This window comes from Amia ocellicauda, chromosome 3, assembly GCF_036373705.1.
Source record: "Amia ocellicauda isolate fAmiCal2 chromosome 3, fAmiCal2.hap1, whole genome shotgun sequence".
NCBI classification, from domain to species: Eukaryota; Metazoa; Chordata; class Actinopteri; order Amiiformes; family Amiidae; genus Amia; species Amia ocellicauda.
The window spans coordinates 6708603-6736269 of record NC_089852.1 but is presented as its reverse complement, the minus strand read 5'-3'; the positions used below and the strand labels follow the sequence as shown (position 1 = coordinate 6736269).

General features: G+C 36.6%; 1 protein-coding gene across 32 annotated transcripts in view; it reads left to right on the top strand.

Moving 5' to 3' along the window:
* The window catches only part of cadpsa (Ca2+-dependent activator protein for secretion a), a 110116-nt gene that overhangs the window by 27953 nt on the left and 54496 nt on the right, over positions 1-27667 (top strand). For all 32 annotated transcript variants that reach the window (XM_066697937.1, XM_066697934.1, XM_066697933.1 and 29 more), the window contains exons 4-9: positions 11283-11363; positions 11988-12224; positions 13085-13206; positions 21696-21807; positions 23271-23410; positions 25205-25271. In XM_066697937.1, coding sequence (XP_066554034.1) covers positions 11283-11363; positions 11988-12224; positions 13085-13206; positions 21696-21807; positions 23271-23410; positions 25205-25271 — 759 coding nt within the window. The remainder of the gene's footprint in view (positions 1-11282; positions 11364-11987; positions 12225-13084; positions 13207-21695; positions 21808-23270; positions 23411-25204; positions 25272-27667) is intronic.

Sequence of the window (27667 nt, the reverse complement as noted above, 5' to 3'; positions counted from 1 at the left end):
ATATCTGCTTGTGCTGAAAATGAATAAGTTGCCTTTTCAGTGTTTTTAGAAAGAGTGTCCCCAAGTGCAGCATTAATTGAAAAAAGAATTTTGGAAGTGGGAAGTTAAACAAACAAATAAATAAATAATAGTATTAATCATCATTAATGTTCCTTCTCCGGTTGTAATGAAGTATATCAGTCATCAGCACTAAAAGGCTGTTTGCAGTATGAGCCCCTTCACCTGCTAGTGCTAATAAAGATTGTGTTTGCTTTTCATCAAGAGTCTGTGTGTTCCCTCCCTCTTGAGTTTGCTTTGCATGCGGACTATTAAACCATTGTTTTTCATAGCCACTAGTCTGTTCTTCCACTCTGTCTCAGTGGACCAAAGCTGCAATCATAAATAGAACTTTGTTTGCACTAAGGCAGTGTCAACATCCGGCTTTAGTAAATATAATGATTCTGAATGGCTGAAAAGATAGGTCTTGGATTTCATAAAGCATTTGATTTCATCATGTGATCATGTGTATCACTGTGCAACTACATCTCAGTTCCAAGGTCATTTAAACCGTTAGTTAGTTGGCTATACATGTATATTATTATTACCTGGGAAATCACTGGTAATACTACATATTACTTGGAATATTGTTTTTTCACAACTATATAAATTGTAAGACAATAGAAAATAATATCTATAAACAGAGCAGTGTCTCATCTTCCCATCTGCAGTACATAATTGGCTGCCTATTTCACACGAAGGGCGCTGAGGTGTTATTTTGTTCTGCAGTTCTTAAACAACAGCTGGAAATAATATTCCCATCAATGCAAATGCACTGTGTGAAGCAGTGCCCACTGAATATTTTTTATCATGCATTTATCAGCTGAGTAAAAATCCCTCCTTAATCCTTTCTGATATGGCGGTCAGTGCATTTTTAAAGGTGTTTTTGATTTCACGTTTCTTTACACCATGTTACCTGACTGTGCTCTCTAAATTTAAAAAAAAAATGTCTGTGTAGCCTGATTGTTCCCCATGTCACTGCATATGAAGTGTAGAATACAAAGTGTCATTCTATTAACATTTTAACCTATTACAGATAAAAACTGATAATTTACCCCAACACTGTGCATCATAAAAGTGCTTAATATGTTAGGTAATTTCTCTCATGTAAAGCAGGAAAACGAAACAGAATTAATTGCTGGCTTTAGGAGCACAACAAACAAACAACACAACACAACAAACAGAGGAAGCAAATGAGCCTTTGCAACACTAAAATACATTAACAAGCCATATGACTAAGTAAATGCTGTGTGGATTAATTTAACCTGGTGAACTCGTTTCTAATATAAGCCAGATACTTAAAAAATACAAACATTTGTATTGGTTGTTCAGCACTCTGATAATAATACTGTCTAGGTGCTTTGTTCAGTCCAGATATGTACTTAAATGATTCGACCTTTGGTTTTCCAGAGCTCACCTGACTGTTGTTTTGTGTTATATTATTATATAACAGTATGGCTCTAACAATCCTGAATCTAATAAAGCACAACTGACTATAATTGCAAAAATAGAGACCATATATATATATATATATTCTCATATATTCTCAAACCTTTTGCAGTCTTGGTGCAGTGGTTGTTGTGGTGTTTCATAAAGTCATGCAGTGAATCCTTACAGATAGTTGCAGGCTGTTGTGAGCAAAATATAGATTTCATAGTCACTGCCTCTGACTTCACAGCTAAATATACTCCACTGTTTTCACCACCCTGGGACAAATGTTTTCTTTAAAGCTGCTTGATGTTTGCAAGAAATTCTCAGTCATTTACCTATTCTTTCCTAGTGCTGTCTTTGTACTAGAAACATTTTCAATACTCCCAGCATCAGCTGTTTCGTCTCTGAATACATTACATGTAGATATTGTAATCGGTATTCACATAATTAAATTTCAAGTAAATCTGCTGTTCCATAGAGAGAAATAAATTCAATTTAGCACAATAATGTAACCACCAGTGACATATTATCAATATTTCTTGTGAAACTTGGACACATACTGCTGAGTGTCTGGATACATTTGAGAAACAGCCAAATAGGTTAATTAATGGTTTTACATATTGAATCCCACTCTTTGTTTTGGATAAAACATTTTACAGCATTATCTCTTGAATTCCTATTAAAGGAAGTAATGTGCTTTTTATTTGTGGTAACGAAATGAGGAAGGAAAACAATACGCTCTGCTTTAGCTGCGGGGTAAGGCCAAAATAACAACGCACATAAAGCATCCCATCACAAAAACATTATCTACAGCATGAAACATGTTTGTGTGATGCATAACCTGAAGAGGCCAATTAAGCAATACAATTACATAATGCCTATAATGTTTATTAGCATAATCATGGTAAATAAAAGGCTATATTTTACCTGAGACCAGAAAATAGTCTATTTGAAATGCTTGATTGTTTTTTATCATCCAGAAAAGCAGTCTGGGAATTAAATGCAGTGTTGCTTTCTTGAATTCTGGTTCAGCCCTATTAAAAATGCAGCAACCATTAATGTCTCTTTAAAATATAAATTCTGTGGTTGTATGGTGAGAAGCTCGGATAGATAAGACTGCCAGTGGGCTAGAAGAGAAGATCATTTGTACATCCCAGTATTCCGGCTGAAGTCTGCTGGAACGCTTTGATGTCCTCCTGGTGGGACACCAAGACTCTGTGGAAGCCGCCCAACAACTCCCCGTCATGTAGCACCAGAGACAAGGCTCCCAGGCTTTCTCGGCATTGAAGGATGAGTGCAAATTACAAAAGGGTTACAGCTAAGTTAGCAGGCTTCTCCGAAGGCGTGCGGGTATTGTGGCAAACATATGTTTTTGCCAGCAGTGCTTGTCCTTGTTAAATTTTCTGTCTTATAAAAACAATAAAAACATCCCACACCCTCTTATCTTCCCGAGGACCCTGGAGTATCCTTACTTTCTCCAAACGTGGTGTGGAATGTAATCAGTTTTTGGTGCTTGGCAACTGATTTTTAGTACAAAAACACCAAGCCAGCAGTGTCAGCCCATGAAAGAAAATGGTTGTTTAGTACTTTTAAAACATCCAATAAGCCCGGCTGCTGCCAGCAGTCATAAATATTTACCATCATAGACTTTTTCATCTTAAGAGGAATTATCTGTGACTCTTGAGTGGTTGATGATTAAATTACTTTCACTAGGATTTGATGCATTCTGAGTGTCGACAAAAATAAACTTCTTGTGGCTGCATTGAGATGGCACTGTACTGATTGATGTACAATAGTTAGCACTCCATTTATGCCTGTGCTTATGAAGGGTATAGCCTTGAATGTGTTTAATTCGATGTGTCAGTAACTATTAGCTGGTAATTGAGGTTATTTATTGAGGCACATTTATTAGGTAGTGTTTGACAAAGATGATACGACTAAAACCTGTTGTCTGTAGTTGTGGGTGTATTTTTTATTTGATCATACATTTTTTTGATCATTTTAATTGAAACCATTTCCATTGCTTTATTTAAAAGGGTTTCATAGCTATGTATCTCTCAAATCTCAAAGCACAATGTAATTTCATTTTGATGACATTCTGTTCTTCCGCTCTCGTTTGCTCCCTTGCAAACTGGTCTCTCTCCCCCCTTAAGAGTTACTGTCCTGTAAAAACCTGAGTGAGCTCAAACAGGTGTAACTGGCCTCATTGAACCTCTGAAAAACTTGCTGATTCCCACTGTGAAATCCAGTGTGAAATAACCCAGGTTTGATTCATGGTGTGCACTTTGTCAAGGTAGAAATCCATGCGTTTCATGACAAGGCAGGCCACACTTTTTCTGCAGGACGTACGCAGTCACCAGATGGCCAGCGTGCACAGTTGAGTGAAGCCTCCTGGGCTGTAGGCAGCTGAGGCTGGGCCTATCAGACAAAGTGCACTGCTTAGCTAAAAATAAATCGGCAGCAGATTGCTATTCGGCTTCTAGCTTTTTGTAAAACGTTGCTTTGCAATGTGGCACTGTAATATCTTATCAGTGTAATTTTACAGTTCTGTCAGGTCATCTTATTTAATGTGAAGCTAAACAACAAGGTCGTAGCATTCCTTTACAATAAAATAAACACACACAACCTTTTACCTATATTTAATATGTAGTCTAATTTTTTTTTTTTATATATATATGTATCTATTCATATTCATATTTTTCTAGTTTCTCTGGTAAAAGAAATCCTGGAAAACATTTTGCTGTCTAATTTCAATGTGACTGGTTTCCCATGGCCGATTCCCTTTTTTTTCTATCTCCTATGTTTGACTACATTGGTCTACATTGAATCTAGATCGACTCATTAGATGCATCTCGTTCAAGTGCCTTTTCTTCAACGCTAACCTCACTATACATGTTCATTTTAACCAAATTCATTATTTTACTGAGTCAGCTGTGTGTGTCGACTCCATCTGAATGAGTCACTCATTTAAGATCGTTAGTGATGTGAATTACTTCTGACCTCTCCAGGTCCCGTCTTAAGAACTCCATTTGCATCAAAGCTAAGAAAATTCCTGGCATTATCTACCAATATGGCTGATGAAGTATGTGCGGAAATGTGACCTGCTTTAATCAGATACACCGAATGTGCTGTACGAGCTGCTTATTGTAAATGCTTTGTTGTGAGAAAACAGAAAAAAACTATATTTACAGTATATATGTTTATGTACTGAATTATGTACATTTGAGGCATTCTGTTGGTAACATACAATTCATATTATGGCACTGAGATTTCCATACAACAGCTTACACACTGAATTAAAGTGATGACCTTTTATTTTTTTTTTACATTGCACCAGTGATGCAATAATTTACACAATCCCAACATTCTGTTAAGTAATCTTTCGCAGCAGGTGGAAACAGACATGATTATCCGCTCTATTTCCCAGAGTAGCATATTCCTCTCTTAAATTCTCATAAGCAGCAGATTGACTCATACCAACATCGCTCTGGTCAGGAACAAAGTTTTCCGATTATGCCACAATTCCTGTGCACAAGTGACGGCAGCCTGTTCACCATCTCCTAGCTGGAGAGCACTCAGCAGAGTAGCCAAACCTCCTGGGAAACAGAGAGTACTGAAAGCATTTCAGGGCAGAAATGTTTTTTGATGCTATTATGAAACTCAGAGCAGGAATATAATTGCATTATTTACAGTATTACAGCATTCGAGTCAATTATCAATAATTCTCTGTATTTCCCATTTCTGTCTTTCATTGTAATATCTTACAATTAGGGATGATTTCAAATTCTTCTTTTCATAATGAATCTTTCTTTTACTGTTTAATCATGCATTGATTTGATGGCAATTACTGTGGAAGCCCAGTGTGTGGTAATAACGGTCCTTTTACAGTGTAGTGTTTACTAATGCATCTCTCCCTACAATCGCATGTTATAGCAATATCGTAACCTTATGCCTTCCCGTAATAGTCGCTATCTTCGGCACAATCCGGTTATCAAAAGTAGCTGGTGCACAATTCTTCAGATGCAATGTATCTGTGTGATTTCCCACAGCTCATTGTTCCTGTTAGTATTGAACGAGCAAACGGATTTTCTTGCTCTCCTACAAGCTTTGATCTTATACGTTAGGATGTCTGTTATCTTTCTTTTCATTATTATCATTCATAATGAACAATCATTTGTGCCATGTACATAACTACAATGGATAGTAGTCGCGGGGTGCCGCCATTTGGATGCCGTGGGAATGTTTCATGTTCCTCTCATGTCCCATGATCCTCGCTGTTTTGGTCCTTCTGCTTTCTGCTTTCTGTCCTTCCTGCCACTTCGTTTTTGACAGCCTTTCTCGAACAGAGCATTGAGTCCCCTGGTCTTTTTTGTAAGCCATATTCACTGACCTTAAAAGGGGCAGCGCTACTTGACCGTTTTCTTGTAGAAATACCTTAGCCTTGGAAATTTTATTTTTTTGATACTATCTCACTGCAGCCTCTAAGTCTGTGAACTGTGAAATGGGATTTCAATTATTAAAGAAAGAACCATCAACCTGACAAAGCCTTCCAATTCCCCTGTGCCGCCTTAAATAGCTCAGCATGCTTCGTTTAGACAGTTTTTTTGCTGCAGGTTGAGTTCATTTGATATTAAGGAGGCTTGCTGGTATGGAAGGAGAAATCAATATAGCGTATCTACTGAGCGAGGGGTATTGGTTGCTGAGAAGACTATTGAAATAGATGTATTGACGTAAGATGAGCCTTTCTCATTTTGATGCTAAAAAATGAAAAGCCATTAACAGGTCTAGGTAATTTTGTAAATCTGGAAGATCCAATACGAAGGTATAGATTTAGACATGTTTTTCCCGGTAGGGGATGGGTGGGAATTTGTGCTTTGCAGATTTTAGTCTTTAACTGTTTAGCACCTCAGTTAGATGTGTTTTTACTTATGGACTGTAGAAAGGATGGGACATTAGGAAGATAATGGTTTAATTCTATCTGAATTCACCAACATACAAACAAACAAAAGACAAACAAACAGTAAAGCAAGCATGGAGGTTAACTGGTGACCTCACATTTCTCCAAAGTTGTCTGTGTATTCCTTCGGGATATATTGTGTCACTGAAGCATCTTAATATACATCCAGGCAATTCAGGTTATCAGTGGGGGTGGTTGTTCAGTCACCATGTTAAGGTTGCCATGAAATAAATCAATGCAGAGGGCCTGCACTTCGGTTCCTAGCCCACAGCTCTTTCTCTGTGTCAGCTACTATAAATTACTGGCACGCACTGAGTTTGATATTAATTATTAATATGAGGAACGCTTGTGAATTTTTCAGTATTTTATTACTCTGTGGCAGAATCTAGGCTAACAGCTGTTGGGAATTGCAGGGCCCATCCTCCAATACCCCACTGCAAACTTCCAGTACAGAAAATATTCAGTTCAACATTATCTATTAATTATTCTCTATTTATCAACTGATTCCCCAGCCGAAAGCAATGTAAAGCATAAAGGGCTCTTGTTACCTCCATCTTGTGGTTCAGTGATTTTGTGGTTTATTTTATTATTTAAAGTTATATATATATATATATATATATATATATATATATATATATATATATATATATATATAGCTTCTCTTTTTTAAATAAAGAAACCTGTCATACTCATCTGAATTAGTATGGTCTGCGGTTACAGATCAAAGCAACAAGCTCTGACCACAAGTCAAGAGGAAAAAACATTTTGAGATTCTAGCAAGAAATCTGTTGTCAATTTCTTATTAAAAGATTTAAACGATGAAGGTTAATAAATCATAGAATGCTCTGTTGTGTACTATAACTGTGCATAAGTTTATTGTAAAAAAACATATATGTGCATTTAATGTTACCTCCTCAATTATTAAAGGAAAGTCCACAACATTCTTATGCAATAAAGGCAAATACATACAATGAGTTAGAATTGCCTGCACTGAAAATTGTATTGAGATCAAAAGTTTCTCATAGTTTGAAATTGAGCTGGCATAAACTGTCAGCTAGGATGGGCCTCATATCATAACATAGTCTTTTTAAAAGGATTTTGCATCTTATAGCAAATGTAGGTTAGAGTAGAAATTAGACAATCATTTAAAGGTTAATGACTTTGTGTTCATCTAACAAGCTGGCTTTAATAGATGAGTAACGCACAATAGCGCAGGTGTTGTTTTGTCTTATTTAACTAAATTATGCTTGCAGCCATGTAGGAACAGTTGACCCAGACATCACTTCACATCTTTCTATGCGATTTAAAACACTGTTGTATGGTTTGAAGATAACACATTTTTACTTTAATTTAACTGAAGCCAAAACATATGGAGAATGCTTTTTAAAGTAATTCAGCTGCTAATTAAACATGTCTTCCATATATATCAATACAATATTGCTTTACATTTAAGATTATTTAATGTAATGTGGAAATTGAGACAACATGAGGGTTGAAGAAGAAAATAACATTAAAATCTATCTATACAAATCCAAATTACATTAATTTCTTCCTGCTTAGACGATAGTAATGCTTAACAGCCACTTGGATTAGTTACCACCACATCCAACAACTATGCTTAATAGACACTGCATACAAAATTAACCATAAAGCATTGAATAGCAACTGAAAGTCTAGCTTGTATGCCTGTCTATGTCCTTTTGAATTATGACACAAAAGAATAAATAAACCTGCAAAAGGCTCTTTTTTACCACAGAGACCTATAACCTTATTCTTACTGGTTCATGGCTGGGGAGACAAATAAATCATGTTCTTTCAAGAAAATGGGGGAGTTTGTACTACATGGGTTTTTCTGTCACCCTCTACCCATACAAACATTTTCACCATTGACACTGATGTGATATATATGAGTCAGTGCTGACGAATCGCAACACAGTGTGGCATTTTATATTTACTGGAGGCATGTTAGAATCTTCAGGTTGACCGCTTTGCTTTTGTGAAGACGGATTACCCGTAATTAATTTGTCTAATTAGTCAGCACCTTATGTAACACTCACGATTGTATTGTTGTTCTCGTAGTGGCAGTTACGTTATATTTGCTCATTGTTATTTTGATTTTGTTGATTTTTTTGTTTTTTTCCATCTTGCATATAAACAGAGTAAAAGCGTCATTACAATTGCTCTTGATATGTTTATTAAGTTTAACATTTTTCAGGGGTAATTGTTTCAGTGGTTTTGATTTTAACGAAGTCCATCTGAAAACTAGTACATTTTCATGACTACAAAAAGTAACAACATTAAGTATATACACATATCAGGCAGAAGAAAAGTGAAATGCTATCTTTCTTCACCTACACCAAATAGTGACCATAATACATTTACTTAATACTAAATGTATACAGTAGCCAATAGCTGAGTTTTTGTGTCTGAAATATTAAACCTTCTGTTTCTGAAAAGTATCCTTAAGTTTCTGAAATGCTTTTATATCTCCCATTTGTAACAGGCAAAAACAAAAGCAATCAAACAAACAAACAAACAATACAGCTCTGGTGCCCTTAAAACAGCAGAATAATAACAATGAGAAACATGAATCCTATTTCAATATGACCTACATTAAGATAATCAGTCACTGAAGATGCTTAGAAGTGTACGACTCTTGCATTTGAATGTAATTTAATTTTATTACATTTTTACCCTATGTAAAGAAGACAATATTTGAATCATTGCAGCTATATACAAATACAAATCTACAAGGAAGTATACTAATGAACAGTCCTCTTTGGTTTATTTGTGTAATCAAATTATTGGCAACTAAAGGTCTTTAAAGTCTTTAAATGGCTTAATTTAAGTAATTATTAAGTTCAACTAAGCAATAGGTCTAAAAAGAATTGCAAGACTTTTCAGCCTACGAGAACTAGTGTCACTCCAAGCTGCAGTTTATTTGAATTGTCCTGAGTGTTTTACCACATCAGCACATTTCTGTCGGGTCGAGAAAGATTTGACAATTGGTAAAAGAGACTGAGGGGTTAATGGAAAGCATTATTGTTCCCTGCAGATGCCTCTCTATTGAGAATGTGAGAGAATCTTAGCAACATTAAAATGTCCAAGACTTCCAGCTACAGGAGTCTGGATTCGGACCATGGCTGCCAAATCATGTGTGGGATGTAGTGCCAAAGATGAATAAAACATATAAATATAAGATTATTATTATAATTTCATTTGTTCAGCCCCTCATGCATTCCAAATTTCATATATTTCCCCCCACATACATCACTACATTCATCCTGTGAAATCATTGAAAATAAAGCCTGGACAATTAATTAATCTGGACAGAAGTTGATGATGAAAGTCCAATAAATGATTTCGGCTTTGTGGATTGCAGACATTTCATATAAGTTGGTTCATCTCTGAACTGAAAACTGTGCATAAAATGGTTGGCTGTTTAAGGGCTTAAGACGGTCATGGATTTTGAGTCGTAGGCATAATTTTGTTATTGTCACTAGAAGCTTTAAGAACCTTGGCTTTGAGAAAAACATCTGACAAACATTTTATCTTGAAACCTGCATATGACATGTATGTTTGAATGTATGTATGTTTGAATTTAAGCAGCCTATGGAGATTACTATTTCTTCACAATAATTGTTAAGTAGGGGTCAGTTACCTCCTGTATGCTATTGAAATCCAGGCAGGTTTTCCAGGATTGCCAGGCTTCGGTCACTCACAGCTTGACAGTACAGATGGTCAAGTTACCACCAGCGCCATTGATTCGCAGTCTGACAATAAATAACTGCTGATGCAGTGTATTGTGCAGTAATATCTTTCTGCTTGGTGTATTAATATCTATTCACAAATAGATTAAATTGTTAAATAATCTGTTCCTTTTCTTGACATTTTCAATCTGATTGTTTTCTTGTTGTGAAAAAGCATCATCAAATGCAATTTGATTATTTGTAATAAGTAATGAATGCATTAGTGACCATTGGGACATTTAAACTCGTAGGTAAACACAGCCAATGTCAGCTGATAGAGAATTTGAACTTTTTTTACATTTCTTCAGGTTGGGCTAGCTTTACCTTATGTGTCATTACCTTCTATATCTGAGCACCCTGTCTATGGTAAACTGCCATAAAAGCATCCCAAGCCTATCGAATTCTAATTGTATTTCCAGGAGCAAGAGCATATTACAAACATTTACGTTCTTTGGTCTGATTCGGCTATATAATGGGACCTCAAATGACCTCTACAATAAATTAAGGGTAACTCTAGATATTAAGCTATATTACCATCAGCAGAGTCCAAACAAGAGATCAGACTCTTCCTAATTATGTCTAAGCAGTTAGGAGAAATAAACCTGCCCTTATTTCAGCAGAAACAGCTCCACTCCACTTAAAATATGACCCTGTTTTCATTTTACAAGGAAGAAATAGTGGACTGTGAGTTTATCTTGGCCATAATAACCTAATCTCCTTCGGAGATGCCTGTGCCTTATATACCGAGTTCCTGTACGAATCAATTTTCTCAGACTCACAATATGTCAGAGTGATGAATTATGCCACTTTAATCTAATTAGGGTTCCAAATTAAGGCTCGAGCTTGGTAATTTGAAGTTGAATAATCTTTAAACTTCTTTGATGGAGGCCACGCAGCTCAGGGACAGCACATGACATGATACGGGGGACTTGACTGCCCTTACAATCCTGCGTTCGTGTGCCTTTGCAAACCATAGTGTCAGTATGCATTTCTGTGGCCGTATTTCTCCAGACATATTGGGGTGCCACTGAATTTTGTTCCAAACTGCAAAAGTCCTTCATGAAATTTGGAACGCGCTTAATGTATTCGACTTGTATTTTCTCTCGCAGCTGGATAATCCAGATGAACAAGCAGCACAAATTAGAAGAGAGCTCGATGGACGTCTTCAAATGGCAGATCAGATTGCGCGAGTAAGTAAACACTACATATTCAGATGTTTCTGGACTTCACATTGTATTATTATTTACTATGACGCTTATTGTCTTAACCAAATTAGTACATGGAAAGTGAGCAACTAGATAGGGGGAAATAATTGGAATGTGTGTTCCAAGGAAGTAGCAAGACAATCAATTATAGTTTGCTTCCTCCCAGTGTTGGAGGAGTTGCCATCTGCTGATGAGAGAAGACCAAGATAAATACAGAGGACATTTATTTTCCCTAGCCTATGCAGCATTTGTTTTTTACTGACAGTCATTTATTTGTTTATTTTGTTATGTATAGAATATATTTTGGGGGGAATTAAAGACTCTTCTATCTGTGGCAAATTGTGACAATTACTAATACTGGTTATGCTTTGCATTTATGCATTTTTCAGTGGTTAGAAATAATTATGAAGCCGAAGAGATAGAGGTATTTAGTTACAACATTAAACACGATATGCCAGTTGGATGTGCTTTAGTGTGCTTGAAAAGCTGGGCTCAGCCAGACAGCCAAAGACCTAAAACTGTTTTTTAAAAGAGATGTTTTGCTTTGGTATCTCCACAAATGTGTTTGATTGACTAACAAACCATTATCTTACTTTTGGGTCTTTAAAGGAGCGCAAGTTTCCAAAGTTTGTGTCGAAAGAGATGGAGAACATGTTCATCGAGGAGCTGAAGTCCTCTGTGAATCTGCTCATGGCCAATCTGGAGAGCATGCCCGTGTCCAAAGGAGGATCGGAATTCAAGCTCCAGAAATTGAAGCGTAGTCACAACACCTCGATCATTGACATGGGGGAGGAGAATGAAAACCAGCTCTCTAAATCAGATGTTGTCCTGTCCTTCACTCTAGAGGTAAAATGGATTCTGTTCTGTCTGATAAGGTTTCATTCCCATTCAAAGCAAAGAGCGTGCAGGAGGGAGATTGCAAAATAATCTACTATAAATCTCGGCCCACATTTATCATCTTGCACTTTGCTAAGCACATCACGTATCTAACTGTTGCCTGTTTGAACACGCAAATATAATACAGTTTATTGATTGCTGTTGTACACCCCAGTCCCTCAAATAAATGATGGCCGATTTACGAAAAGGCATCTGAAATTATATTGAGATTTGAAGTACAAATGAAGGTATTTTGGTGTCTAATGACTTAAAACATAAGCACAAAAATAATACAATAAATGTGATGCAAGTATTTATTACAGCTCCTTTGATCCACATTTCCTACAGTTATATTATATCAAACAAATGAGAGAGAGTCACTAATCAGCACCATCCATGTGTTTTCTAAGAATAGTCATCCCAATCTTCTTGTCAAAGGTATTACTGAAGGAATTTAAGAATAAAATTAGACACCAAAGAAGGACTAGCCTACATTTTCATATTGCGAAGAAACAGTTCTTACTCTGCTAATTTATTTAACATTCATCATATCGGATATAAGTCAGAAATATATTTACAAGTTTATAATAAATTAATGGCGTGAACATACCCTTAAGAGATGTTTTTCCTCATTTCCCATATTTTTAAACATCATTATTTCATTAGCAGTTCAATATTTCCCTCAGCCCTTGGTCTCACAGAATGCATTACAATCACAGTTATTGTCACAAAAGGCAAAAGTACTCTCTCTGGAGTAGGTTTTGATTTGTGGAGTACATGCCTTTATTTGACAGGAGTGAAAGCAGTCTTGTGTTTTGTGTCTCTTTCAGGTAGTGATAATGGAAGTTCAGGGTTTGAAGTCTTTGGCTCCTAACCGTATCGTTTACTGTACGATGGAAGTTGAAGGAGGAGAAAAATTGCAAACTGATCAAGCTGAAGCCTCCAAGCCAACGTAAGTGTCATTTCAGATCCTCCCTTTTTAGTTTTTATCAGGTTTGCAAGAAATTCAATTGCTGTATTTAAATAAAGCGAAACATGTTTTACATTTGTATATCCAAGACCATTTAAAATGTATTCATAGTCTAAGAAAGTGCTTACCTGCAATAATCTGGTTTCTGCCAAGGCTTTTATTGTCATACAGCCTAAATGTATTAGTGTGGGACTCATTTTTTCAAAAAGTGTTTCACTCAGTAATGTCTTTTACTGATTATACTGATGGACTCAGTTTTGAAACTGACTGATTTTCACACGGTTATTTCATTCTCTACGTAAATCCACTCTTGGGCCTCACTCTGAAACCGGGTGCTTTTTCTGTGTCCATTGTAAATGATCAAAAACATTCCAGCTTGCAACATTGATTTTTTTTATTCCCCCTTGCTTTAATTAAAGTGCATACGAAACGCCATCTGTAGGATTCTAACAACAATCCCAGGATAGTTTTTCTTTATTTTATAGATCGGTCTCAGATGAGCCTTTGGGATATAAATTCTGCTTTGTTACAAAAGATTTTAAACTGTTGTAAATAATGATTTAATAACAAATGCAAACACGCTCCTTGGCTCAAATGCTCCATTATCAATCGGCAAGATGTCATCGCTTTAAGTACAATGCCAAAGCATGGTTGCTACTTTACCATAATTACCATTATTATGTTTTTCTAGGGAGTTTTCGACACAATCCACAGCATCTATGGTGGGTTTTTGGTGTCTCTGTATATGATTTCATGATGGTGTTGTACAATAAAGCTTGTTTTATGTAAGGTCGGTGTGAACAGCATTTTAAAAAACGTATGCAATCCTTCTTTTTTTTTAAAATACATAACCAAGCTGGACTCCCTACATTAACTTTATCCCCACTTAGTATTTCCATGCAAGGATTGCTATCTAAATGTACTGTAGGGCTGCATCAAACAGCAGGTACATTATGAGGCTTGATAAGGATAACAACACTTTTTTTAAAAATTCCTGGAACATAATGAAGCTATGAAAGTGGTGACAGTAGCACTTTACATTTCCACTGGCATATTCTATTTTAGTTGGAATCCCAGACTGTGACTGTTGCAGGTGCTTGTATTTAATGAATCTGTAGAAGAGAGAGAGAAAAAAGAAGAGCTCCACCATTTCAACTTGCAAATTAAGCGAACCAAATCAAATGGAGGACAGATTATGGAGCTGCATTACAATGTGGAATGTAAGCCCCCAAGCATTCTTTGGAAATTGCTTTAATCTGGTGTGCAATTTACCTGATCTATTATGCAGAGTAGAGGAGAACTGCAGTGCAGCCCGCGTGTAGCGTTACACTGTGAATGAACGCTGACGACACTCCTCTCATCTCATTGTTGAGCCGGGGCTTATTGTAAGACTACATTGTTTTGGGGGATACTCCCACCATCACTCAGGAAAATAATTAGCAGATGTTTTAGAAAGGGTTAGCTTTTAAGAAATAACGTTATTGTAAAGAGAGTTCTTTGATTTTGACTGAAAGCAGATAGTTTCATTGTAATCACACTATAATTGTGAATAACTAGAGGAATGGAGCATTAAACAGGATCTGCACGCAGTGAGAGCATCGCATTGTTAGCTCTTCTCCAGGTCACCGCGGTTCTCCTAACAGTCACACGACAGGCCGAGGGTAGCGGTAGGCCGCGACAAGGGCAAGAGTTCACTCCCCTCACTAGCAGTTTATTGTAAAGCAAAGATCACAAGTGGAACAGATTTGTGACCCACCGGAATATAAAGATGGCGTATTTACAGTAGTAATCCGGCTCCCTTTAGGGTGCCAACCCCATCGTGCTCCGAAAGGTTGTGTTTTCAGCTCAGGAACGTTGTTATTTCCAGCTTCTTAATGTGAAACCCCACGGGAATTGACAAAGTGTAACTGTGTGCCACCGCTTTCCAGAACTGTAAATCAACATTAATTTTGCTGAGGAATGTACAATACTGTGTGTGGGCTGCCGTTAACAAGGTACAGCTGCTAATATTTCAGCATGGTTTAGGAAGCGTTTCTTCATCTGTGGCATGAAGGTGGCATAATGGTACTTCAGAATCATTGCTACTATATAACTAATTTGCTTTATTCATAATCCGCCGGCATAATTACGAACCTTGCTTTTATTTTACTGACACGACACCATCATTGCTCATGCTCACAGATACTAATGCTCGAATTACCTTAATATCAATGAGCCGAGCAGAAGGAAACTTCCGTGGAAAAATTAACTTGACAATTAAATCAGAAGTTCTATGTGATTATGATAATTCTACATCATTACATGGGAATGCAATTATTTTGTCGTTTTCATGCCACAATGGGTAGTGGTATAGTTTAAGGTTGAAACCATTTTAAAATGACCGTGGTTTTAAGAATAGCTATCTTTCTAAGCTGTATCAACAATATATATTCCATAAAAATATTTGATTGGCATTACTTCACCTAGGGGTTTCGAATGACTTTATCAGACTGTGTTCAGTATTAAGCCCACTATTATCCGGCCTGCGGACAGTTCTGTCAGTTTTGTTTGCAAGGTGACCTCAGAACAGATGACACATGCATGTAGTGACATTAAATCATCAATGATAACCCCAATCTGGCACTAAAAAACAAATAACTGTAATAACAATAAAATCTCCACAAAAAGACCTTAAATCTTGTTCAAGTTTAAATCTTGATCTATTGTCTGATGTTTATTAATCCAGGCTTGTCTTTGAAAACATTTGACTGATGTGGAATTCATATTTCTTGTGGTTTTCAGCCATTTTAATCTTGTGAATTACTGGACTGCCATCTAGCGGTGAAATGTAGTATTACGTCTCAACAATTATTAACGTGTTCTTGCAATGAAAACGTGGCATTCAAAACCCGGGCACTTTATTATTTGCAATATGCATACAGCTATAAAACCATGTAAAACAAACCAGCTAGTTTTGAAGTGCAATACAATCTGCCATTAAAGCCACAAATTAAATCCCAGTCGTCCTTATGTCCTCCCTTAGGGATATGATTTGACATTTTATGTGATTCAGTCATTATTTTATATATGTAGTTAATTAACTGACTCATTATAATAATGTATATAGTCTGTAGAAGGTAACTGGCATATGGTACCTTTAAAACACCGCAGAGTAAAAAGGCAGAGTAAGTCTAGACAATTTTCAGTAACCTTTTGATGTAGGATTCCAGTAAACCAGACTATCAAATCTCAGTGGTCCTTATCAGCAGACAGCAGGTCTGCTCCTATGTGCACAATTCATATAATTTATTGTCTAAAAACTGAAAGATATATGTTTAAAATGATATTTATTATTTGAAAATCCAAAGCAGCAACAGTATATTCAATTATATTGACATGCTAATTTCTTTAAATACAAATACCAGTAACATAACAGACATTGAGAAATAACAGTTTAATTTATTTGGATTTGGATTGGATTTTTTTCTTCTTCTGTATTTGTATCACAAATAACCATTTTATATAAGATGCAGTAATCTTCCCCCTGTAGTAATGTGAGAACTTCTCTAGAAAACCCATTCTTGTAAAAATCAGAAAGGAATATGTTCATAATCATCCTCATTTTATCTAATAACGTAATCAACTTATGGACTTTTCTTCTTCTTTTATCTTCTGCCAGAGCTGCCTGTATTATGTACAATTTGTGGTGATAGAAGCAGCAAAAGCAAACTATTTATTTTTTTCCTTGAGAATCAGAAAATAAGTTCCTACAGAAAGCGAACAGCAAAGTAGATTGCTACACATTTATTAAAGCTCAAAGGAGATTACTGGCCTCAACTCACATCGCACGATTAAAATGATGCAACAGAACAGAAGAACAAACAGGGTATCTATGCAACATTTTTTATTTCCATTAAAGGCACCAGACCCCCAAAGCTTTCCTTTGGTACTGGGATAGTAATTGTTTAAATGGCTTCAAAGAGCTGGTTCAAACAGCTCTCTCTAAATTATTAAACATGGAGAAAAGAGAATGTTTATCTCATTTGGACACATGGCACAAGCACTGTGGGGAGAAAAGAACATCTCAAAATACACACAATCGCAGTGAGGAGGAATTCAGTCAGTAAAGACAGATGCAACAATAACCTGCTCTAACAAAATCCTTCCCAACACCCCTGTCTAAGGCTGGAAGAGTCAAACAGTTATTGTATTCCACCACTCATATGTGTGTGTGTGTGTGTGTGTGTGTGTGTGTGTGTGTGTGTGTGTGTAAGTGGATGTGGTTGTATTATATATTATTTATTTAAAGATGTTCAACAGAAGAATACATAGGGCAATAGGCCAACCAGTGAACCATAGTTTCACTGTCAGTCCTTTGCTGAATGTGGCTATCAAATCAATTGATTTTGAAGACAGAAAATGTGCACTTGAATATGACAAATGTGGGATGCTGTTCATAAAGACACACATTGCTTTTTAATCATTTTCATCATGGGGAGAAAGCAGATGTCTCAACAGAAAAAAAAAATACCTGACGAGTGTAGCCTAACTTACTTTATAAAATATTTACATTCTATCTGGGATAAACACTGTGGAGGCAAAACAATATAAACACAGCAATCGAGAGAAGTTGCTGTGTGGCACACAGAGCTTAATATTTATCCAACACTGAACAATTACATTTTACACCCTGCAGAGAGGTAATTTAGTCTGTCAGCTGCATTATTTTTGTTTTTTCAGGGTGTAATAAGATTAAACAGATGGGAATGATAATATACAGTTCTGACATCACTACACTTTGTGGCACTAATTGAATAGAAAGTATAATAAAAACACTTCAAAGCCGATATTGTACTAGAAAGATAAAAGGTGAGAGAGAAAGCTCTTCCCAACCATTATTCAAGGTAAATAGTGTTTCTATTCTAGTGTGGCACAAGAAAAAATAAATAATAAAAACACATCCATGGTTGTAATTATATATCAAGGAAAGAAAGACACATTATTCAACCCTTGCAGATTGCACACATCCAACTAATTTCACTTCTTCCTACATTCCTGATGTTTAGCTTGATTGATTAACACAGACAAATACACTCGCACCATAATGTATAATGATATACATTTTTTATAGCTGAATGTCATCTCTGAAAAATGTAAAGTATTACTATGTGATCTGCATTTTCCAGAGATGACATGCCGCCATAAAAATGTTTGTCTTTTTTCAGATACTTCCCAGTCAATTAACAATATCAACCCAATGGAGTTCTAGCATATTGATAACTGACTGAGAAGTATCTGAAAAAACACAAAGTGAAAAATATCGACTCACTGGGTGTTTAAAGGAAGTACATTTACTTCATAATATGTCATAATATTAACAGCAGCTACAAAACATGTATGTGAAGTGAGATCGCTTTAGTGTCCATACAGAAGTGTGAATCCAGAATCAAACTTTAATTTGTTGTTAATATGCAAAGAGAGGTCAGTTAATCAACTTAGCAGATCCCATTTCTCCTTTAAAAATTCTCACCGAAATGCAATATTTGTAAAATTGATTGCATTTTCAGATTACTTCAAGGAAGTGGGGGCTACTGGCATAAATATACTTGGGCAGCGACTGAAAAATGACAAAAGTTGAAGAGGCTGCACATTAGACTACTAAACCAACTGTCCCAAGACACCATTGATATTATCATAACATATATAAATGTAATACTTTGTTGGCAGACTATTTAGTATATGACAGGGTGCTAGCTTGATATGTGTAGTTGTTCTTGTCTAGGAGTTAAAGATGGGGATCAGATCTGGCCTTTTCCTCCGGATGTAATGAAGTCAGATCAGGTGTAAGGAGCCAGGAGAAAGAAAGTCTTAGACAGTGACAGACACTAAAACCATGCTTGACTAATGCATTCAAATAAAGAGTGTTGTGAGGCTGCATAATGTGACAATTTTTAGATCGATCCATTTGTAAATGTGAAAAATCTCCATGGATATGCTAGTCCAACATCCCTTTCTACCAATAAAATCAGAGTATCAGCTCTCTTTGATAATTCCATTCAGGTTGCTTTTTTATCCTGGGGACAACCGGCACAGTAAAGGCAACACTAGAAAACTATTCAGTACTGGCGGCAAGTTCAAAAGCCATTCTTCATACACTTCATACACTACAGCAGATCCTGCATTTCAGATTCATGATGTTATTGAGATATTATCACTCGGCAAACATCTAGTCTTTGTATTCTTCAGTCAAACCAGGGGATCTCTGTTACTCCTTTATTAAATATGAACAATGATGTAAATAATTTATATATACCTCATTAATGAAAATCATATTCATTACAGCAATAGTGCAGTTTAGGACATATATGAGGAATTGTTCTATATACAGGTGTTATTCCATATACATTTTAGAGAACAATATTCATGAGGAATTATATAATTACTTATTTTTCAGGCAAAATGTAGCACAAAAGCAGAGCAGTGTCCCTGCAGTCATTATGTGTTAATAATTGTATTTTGTAGCGTGGAGAAGTGTTGGTAGACTGTCTTTAGAATTCACTGTGCACAGGCTGCAACATGATGCTGCATCAGCATCATTTCACGGTGGATGCCCAAAGCTGTCAAAATACTTGAGGGGAGCAAACCAACAAGATTAACTTCTTACAGACTGTCAGAAATGCCACAGGATTGTAGAAATAAGTAAGAATGCAGGCTGGTTGTTTTAGTTGGCCTTTACAGCAGGAAAAAAAAAAACTTCCAAGATTAAAATGGCAGATGCTTTGATGCTTTTACTTTTATTAGTTGATAAATTGTCAAAGTAGGTCACCAACATGTATGGAAATCTCGGCAGACAGTGAAGTAGTATAGGCCGATATGTTTGAACAGGAATATTAAATGTTATCTAGCTACTATACTATACTATACTACTATACATATATAGATAGATATATAAAATATTTCATTTTCTGATTAATATGTATATATTTGTCTAATGCTCCTTTTGAAATGTGAGATGAATAAGGAGCTTTAGCACATCAAGGTCATCGGGTTTGTCTGGTAGTATTGATTGTGGTCACAGTGTGTAATCTGAGATCTTGAAAAATCGCAGAACTGTGGAACGTGTAGGAATTCCATATTTTCATTCTTTATTCTTTGCACCTCTTTTTGAAACCCTTCTAGAATAGCATGGGCTTTCATTAATGTCTCTCTCTCTCTCTCTCTCAGTGTAGTTCAGAAAGGAAAGACAATCCTTATGCTTCTATCCTGCAGGAAAGTACCAATAAGTCTGTCGCAGGAAGGCGTATATGGAGACAGAATATGTATGACAAGAAGATGTGCGTTGGGACAGTGAACTGAATTTTTGTGTGGTCATTACTCACTTTTCATGTTAACAGTACAATCATCACGTCTTCATTACCTGCAAAGACATATGTCCCTAGCTAGTCCCAGCAGCTAATTTTATCAACGATGTTCATCTGGAATTCAGTCCACATAAACTGTACACCCCGTATGAATACAAATGATCTCTCGGTGACTTGAATCATGGCCATGCACTGGCTGTTGCCATAGCAGCTAATGACATCATGCCAGATTCCATTTCTCAGTCAACCCATTGCCTCAGAAATCTTTTATGTGAGTGACATGAAAGATGGCTTTCAGTGATATTTCCTTATGTTTCCAGTGCATTAGCTCATATGGATGGCCGTGTTTACAAAGGTGTTTCATTTATTTCGGGTGCCATTTTAAATGCCTTTTCTGCCTTCCGTAGTCATTGCTTCATTTGTTTGGGAAGCAACGCTGGAAATGCAATAAAAAAGGCTGTAGAAGTTTGATAAGAGGCATGTGGTGATTTCGCTTGTTCTGCGTCACCGTAAGGGAGGCTTCGACTGCGATGTTTTGTTTATGGATAAGATCGTTTCGATCTGGTACAAGTACCGGTACGTGATGCAGGCTGTGGCAAAGCATATTTTTTCATACGACAGATGCAGATTCTTTTTTAATGAGGTTATATTTATAGAATCCCTACATGGAAGGTCATAATCATCTATGCACACCACAATTACAGTTTTGATGTTTTCTAATTGCTTCTGATGAGTGCAGTTGCTATTTTAATCATAAAAACAGCATAACTTTAGCATAATAATTACTATCAACTTCCACAACTATAGCTCCAAATGTGGTACTCATTTCACCCTGTAGGTTGTATTCAAGTTATGGTGAGATCAGTTTTAAATCACCTAAACAGCATTTACATTTACTTCAAGGGGGACTATGGAATTGTGACTGCTGATTGTTTAAAAACACGCTTTAATGCTTTTTTTTCCAGTCTGCACTTCTTCAGTCAAGGGAACGGATTTCAATAGGAGTCATCGAGTCAATGTCACCTTCTGAGACACAGGGTCTTGCCTATTATAAGGTGTATCAGTAGGCCCTTCCCTGCTTGGAAAGTTATTTTTGTGTCAGGTTGACTTGACGGTGCATTTGTTTTCCAGCTGGGGAACTCAAGGTGACTTCACCACGACACACCCGCTCCCGGCAGTGAAGGTGAAGCTGTTCACCGAGAGCACCGGAGTGCTGGCCCTGGAAGACAAGGAACTGGGACGGGTAGGGAATACTCATCTCCTATTTGAAAGCAGGCTTTGATCTAAGATAAGCTTCCAGCTGTCTCTCATAATATCTCCCTGCTTCTTCCTTCTGATCCCAACCGGACTGGGAAGGCTGAGTGTTTGCCAAGCTTGTTAGTTTGTCAGAAGCAGCACATCTCATAAGCACGGCTAAATCAGTAATGACCATCATAGTTCATATGACGATAGGCCCTTTTCAGGTTGCTAGTGGTTTGTTTTCATGTCAGATGATAAACCCTCCTGGGCTGCATGCTGAATGACTTAGCAGCCCAAGTTAAATGTCTTCTTCCTTCTCTTAGTTAAGTATTATTATTATTATTATTATTTTATTTTTATTATTATTATTTTATTTTTTTCTTGGCAGACGCCCTTATCCAGGGCGACTTACAACATAAGTGCACAAATACAGTAATTTTACCTCTAAAGCCACAGCCAGTCACTGGAAGAGCTGCTTCTCAATTCTGAACTCAAACGTGCTGACTTGCCACTGTTCATTTTGTTTTCACTGTAGGTTGTTTCATGCCCTTGTTTAAACTAACTGCCTGGTGGCATAAACATCTACATGGGGGAGTTTAACATTGAATAACTCAGTCTTTGACACTGGCTATTAATAGTGACTATTGTCCTACTCAGTAACTGATTAAAAATCATTGCTAGAAGCGTTGCTCCAATTCAGTTTCGGGATCATAAGGAAGTTTATAATTCTGGTCTACATATTCTGTAGGTATTATGGGTATAATAAATCTATCAGCTGCTCAAGACATCTGAAATTGTGATTGTTAAGAGTTAGTTAATTGTGCAGTAGTGGTAGTATCTAACCTTCCCATCCACACTGTATTATTTTGTAATGAGGGTTGAACACAAAGTTTCAATGTACTTCATTGCCTTCTAATTGTATTATCACCGCTGATTAACAAGTGTATGTATTTCAGTGATATTCTCTTCCTTGCTAAATGTTATAAATCGAATGTATAAAAGGAAAATATTGTCACTTAGTTTGTGGAAAGCCTTGAAATGACACCTTTCACTGACGTTTCGCTGACCTTAGCTTTGACAAGACGTTTTAATCTCGCAGTGCAGTAGAAGCAGCCTCTGTCAAAGCTCTTAAACTGTTGGAACGGCGCTTCGTTTTCTGAAGCTCTCAAAGCAGATTATCTGGATTTTTATGAGAAGCAATTCTCAGCAGTTTTTTTTTGTCTCAAAAGTACTGCTGCTGCTCGGGTATTAAAAGGAAAACATTAACGTTTGACGTATGTTGATGATAACTGGTGAGTGATGCAATAAATTCGAAAAAAAAAATGAGTGCACTATTCTAACAGAATCTTTCAGATAACATGTTTCAGAAATAGTCGGCTGGAAATTGTAAGGCATCAATTAGGAGTATTCATTTTATCTTGCTCTCCTTATTTATTTTCCATTTATGTTTTTTGTCGTTTCTTTCAGGTTGTCTTGCATCCAACACCCAACAGCCCCAAACAATCCGAGTTACACAAAATGACTGTTTCTAAAAATTGCCCTGATCATGATCTGAAAATCAAGCTTGCCATTCGTATGGATAAACCACAGAATATGAAACATTCTGGGTAAGTGTTAGCTTTGGACAATGCACTGTTATGTAACATCTCCAGATGTACACACGGGACCGAGAGAAATGATATGATTCACGATTACAGCCACGACACCTAATATCCACAGACACTAGAGGGATCGGTGAGCTGTCCAATCTCATGCGGTGGAATTTAAAATATAGGATGCCATCTGGTGTCTTTAAAATAAAATGTACTGGTCGATTGAATTTTTGTTTTATATTATTGAGTAACTGAAACTGGACAAAGGGACAAGGAGAATGAAACCTAGATGCCCATCTGTTCAGTATCTGGTGTTTAATTGTGTTCGATGAAATGTTATTGAATGAAGGATGTTTGGAACCGGTTTAAACTGAAATGTTTTCTTCTCCTGCAATGTAAATTGTCACAGCAAGCATCCAGCCTCATTGATTTGGCTTAGATTGTAATAGTCCATCATGATTAAGTATAAATAACGTTATACAATAATTAAAAAAAATGTTTAACTGGGAGTATATGAAAAATATATTGTCACATCTTTACAAAACATTTTTAAATGATTCGATCCAGGAAAAGCATTCTAAATATCCACACAATTAGTTTTTAATAAAAATTTAAATGTATAAATAAGTAACAACAGCAAAAATAATACTAATATACTATTACTAATTAAAATAATAACAGTTATCCAAATAAATAATAACTTCTTATGGCCAAGCTATATTTCCCCCCGAGGTACAGAGAAATCAGTCTAGTCTCTTTAAACTCACATACTTTCACACCCTCACATATGTTTTGTGTATCTAGTTTGTGTGTGCACGGGGCACAATGTGGGGAAGAGCAATGATTGCGTGTAGCCTTATGCTTCTTGTAATGGTGCTGGGGCTATAAAAGCCAGTTTCTTCCCCCTTGGCATCCACTGCCTTTGTGCCTCCCTTGGTGCCATCTTATTCATCGTGACATGCCCGTTGCCAGTAACTTAACCAAAAGGTACTGCGTCTAATGGAATAAGGGAAGATCTTCATTGCGGCTTTTCCTTTCGTAGGCCTTTTTGCCTTCTGATCCACAAAAGGAATTTGGAATCTTAGGAACATTCTTTTTTTAGGATCTACAGCAGCAAAATAAACCAATGATATTAAAATTCATTATAGTGTGTTCAATTATTACTTGATATTTATATTATTTAGTAACAAGTACTTAGATATTTAAGAGTATTCTTCTTCTGCTTTTAGGGCTGAGACAAATGCAGTATACTCCAGTGTACTGCACATTCATTTTCCTTAGCGAGTGTTTAACCATGTCTCTTTATTTAACCTTGTTGCCATGGTTGAGAAACCCTTCCCATACTTCTCATTTCCTGTAGCCTCATTATCCTTTTAGCTTTGTGCAATTCAACTTCAATCCAATAGTCCCTGATTCAGACTTCACCCACTTAAAGTGGAGGAAAAAACTTGCTCTGAATGAGCCCTGTTAGTACAATAGAAGCACTGGTAGTGTCTCTAAAAGCTGATATAAACAGATTAGTCTGAACCTAAAGCTTCTAGTAAATATTTTGTCAGCTGAAGCTCTGATCTAGTTTCACCAGCAGAGGGCAGCAACGTTTTTTTTCTTTCTCTCCTGGCAACATATTGCATCAGTAGCACATTTTCTTTTGTCTAACAACATGTTTTGTTGATTATTTGTTTTGTTTGCTTGAGCCAAAATTAGGTCTACAAGCAGACCACATCAGACAGATTCTGAGAGAGGACCATCAGTGATGATGGCAATAAACCATCCAGTCCATACATTCATAAACCACTGTTGTTTTTCCAGGTATCTATGGGCAATTGGAAAAAATGTTTGGAAGAGATGGAAGAAAAGGTTCTTTGTCCTGGTGCAGGTAACTAAGAGAGTAAACGTCTGTTACTGTGTTAAACCATTGGTCTTAAAAGGGGTTTACCACAGATGAGCGGCTTTGGGAGGATCTCTGATGGTCTGGATTGCAAAGGTTTTCACAGCGTAAAATAATGTTTTTAAACACCACACCACGAAGAGTTTGGAAGCCAGGTTTACATTCTGCTGTTCTGTAGCCTGTTTGTGTCGGCCTCAACCCAAAACACAGCCTTAAGATAAGACAGCTGCACTGCAGTGTCTCATCTTTCATGTTTTGTTCTTTTTTCCACCCTTATTTCAGATACCATGCCTCTCATGTAGTAGATAGAAAAGATTACCAGTTGTCCATAAGCTAGGAGTTGTCAGGGGCTTGACAATCTAGGGCAGAGCTCAACACTGGCAGCTAAAGTATTCCAGAGAATTCGCTTCATCTCTCCTTCGAGCTAATTACTGCTAGTGACAAATGCCAGTCAGTAGGCAGCCACTTTGTTTTTCACATGTTGTGTTTATTTTTCCTTTTCTGCCTCTTCTCTTTTAATCATATAAAGTCTCGTGTAAGTATTCACCACCATGCTTTTGTTTTTTCTTTCTATCAAGAAACATCCTTTCAACCTTCCTAGTTCTAGAATGGTATAGGAAATGCACAGCTAGTATTAAATCAAACGTATTTGGTCGGTTGGCTGTGGTGAATTGTTTTTAAGCAGGCTGAAATACCTCCAGGTGCACAGGTTGTTCTATTTGATTGACGGTGAATAACAAAATCTTAAGCTGACCAAATACATTTGAATTAACTGTGTAGAACCCCCTTATTGTTAAGTACACAATATTAAAAATAGATAATAATGGGAATTATATACACATGCAAATATCAGAATGAAATCCTGTCCCATTAATTCAATATGAATATTTAATATTACGTTTAAATTAATGACAGGAAATATGGTTTTAATTCAAACAAAACAAATGGGCATATTGAATGACCACAATTACCAAGGTCCTTCATTTTAATTTCAATTACAAAGCCAAACAACAAGGTAAGCAATTTACAGAAATATTAAACAAGTGCAGAATGGTTTCTAATGCAGAAATTGCTCGATATTCTAGTTTTCCACACAGTTAATTTGTCCTTTATGTGGTCACTCTATAGTTCTTGTCTTATATGAGAGCATTTCCTCTACAGGGTATATGATGCAAACAGAGCTGTCAGATTTACATTCTTCAACATGCAGATTTTGCAGATATACAATGTTATACAATGTTCACAGTACATACTGTAATATATTGTTACATGGAACATACGTACATGGAACATCATCTATGCAATAAATCCAAGCAGTGTTACTCTGAGTTAACTGACAGCTTTGTTTAAAAACATATACTTTAGATTTGTAGTTCTTTGTTCAAAATTCCTTCACTACCATGTAAAATGAACATTGTAATTAAAACCTGTATAGCTGCTGTTTGTGAAATGAAACAATTTTATATCCCCAGCAACAATCAACTTTAATGTGTGCTTCTTCTTTTTTTTAAGCATTCATTTTAATTAAATGCTCTGAAATTTCAAGAGGAAAAAAATACAGATACATAAAAATGCAGGAGATTTGAGTTTAAAAGAAGCTACGTGCAATTCTCACATGTGACCACTGCATGTCACTGGAGTACTGGCTAAATTGGAACGATTAAACAACTAGACTGGAGATGGTGCAAAGCGAAGTCTAATTATTTTGAGGTTTGGGGGATAGCCTCAAAAACAGCCTAAAGAAACAATTAAAAGATTTGGTTTTAATTTGTTGGCTTCAAAATGAAAGCTTAAGTAGTTCAACAAGATAAAGTGCCAGATGGATCTAGAGGATTTACTGATGGCTTTAAATGAAATAAAACACTGAAGTGCTACACCGAGTGGCGTTGGAGATTCAGAATGCAAATTATAGAATACTGACAATAACAAGGTTATTTAAAAGAGCATAGCATGAGCTATAATCAAGAGCAAAGTCATTTAAAATCCTTTAACTGTCAGTTTGACAGTAGGTCACTAGCCTGTGGGAGGTACAATCCTTTGCTTTACTATAACAGCTTTTTAGTCCTTGACAATACCAAACTTTAATGCTGAATACAGTTGCGGGGCCTTGATGTGGCCTGATGGCGTCCCGAAGGCGTTTCAGTGCTGGCGAGCCCAACTCTCGCCCTGCAGCCAGGAAGGCTTGCATCAAGAACATGACATTGAATTTATCATGTCACACAGAAGCAAACTCTGTGGAGTGAGAGCTGCCACTTGCAGCAGAGGTGACAATTGCATTGATCGCTGTGATTTCAAGATTGCCTTAATATGACTGGCACCTAGCAATCCGTCTCACATTGTTTGTGACAGAGTGTCACTCTTGGACTCGTCTGGGCTGAATGACA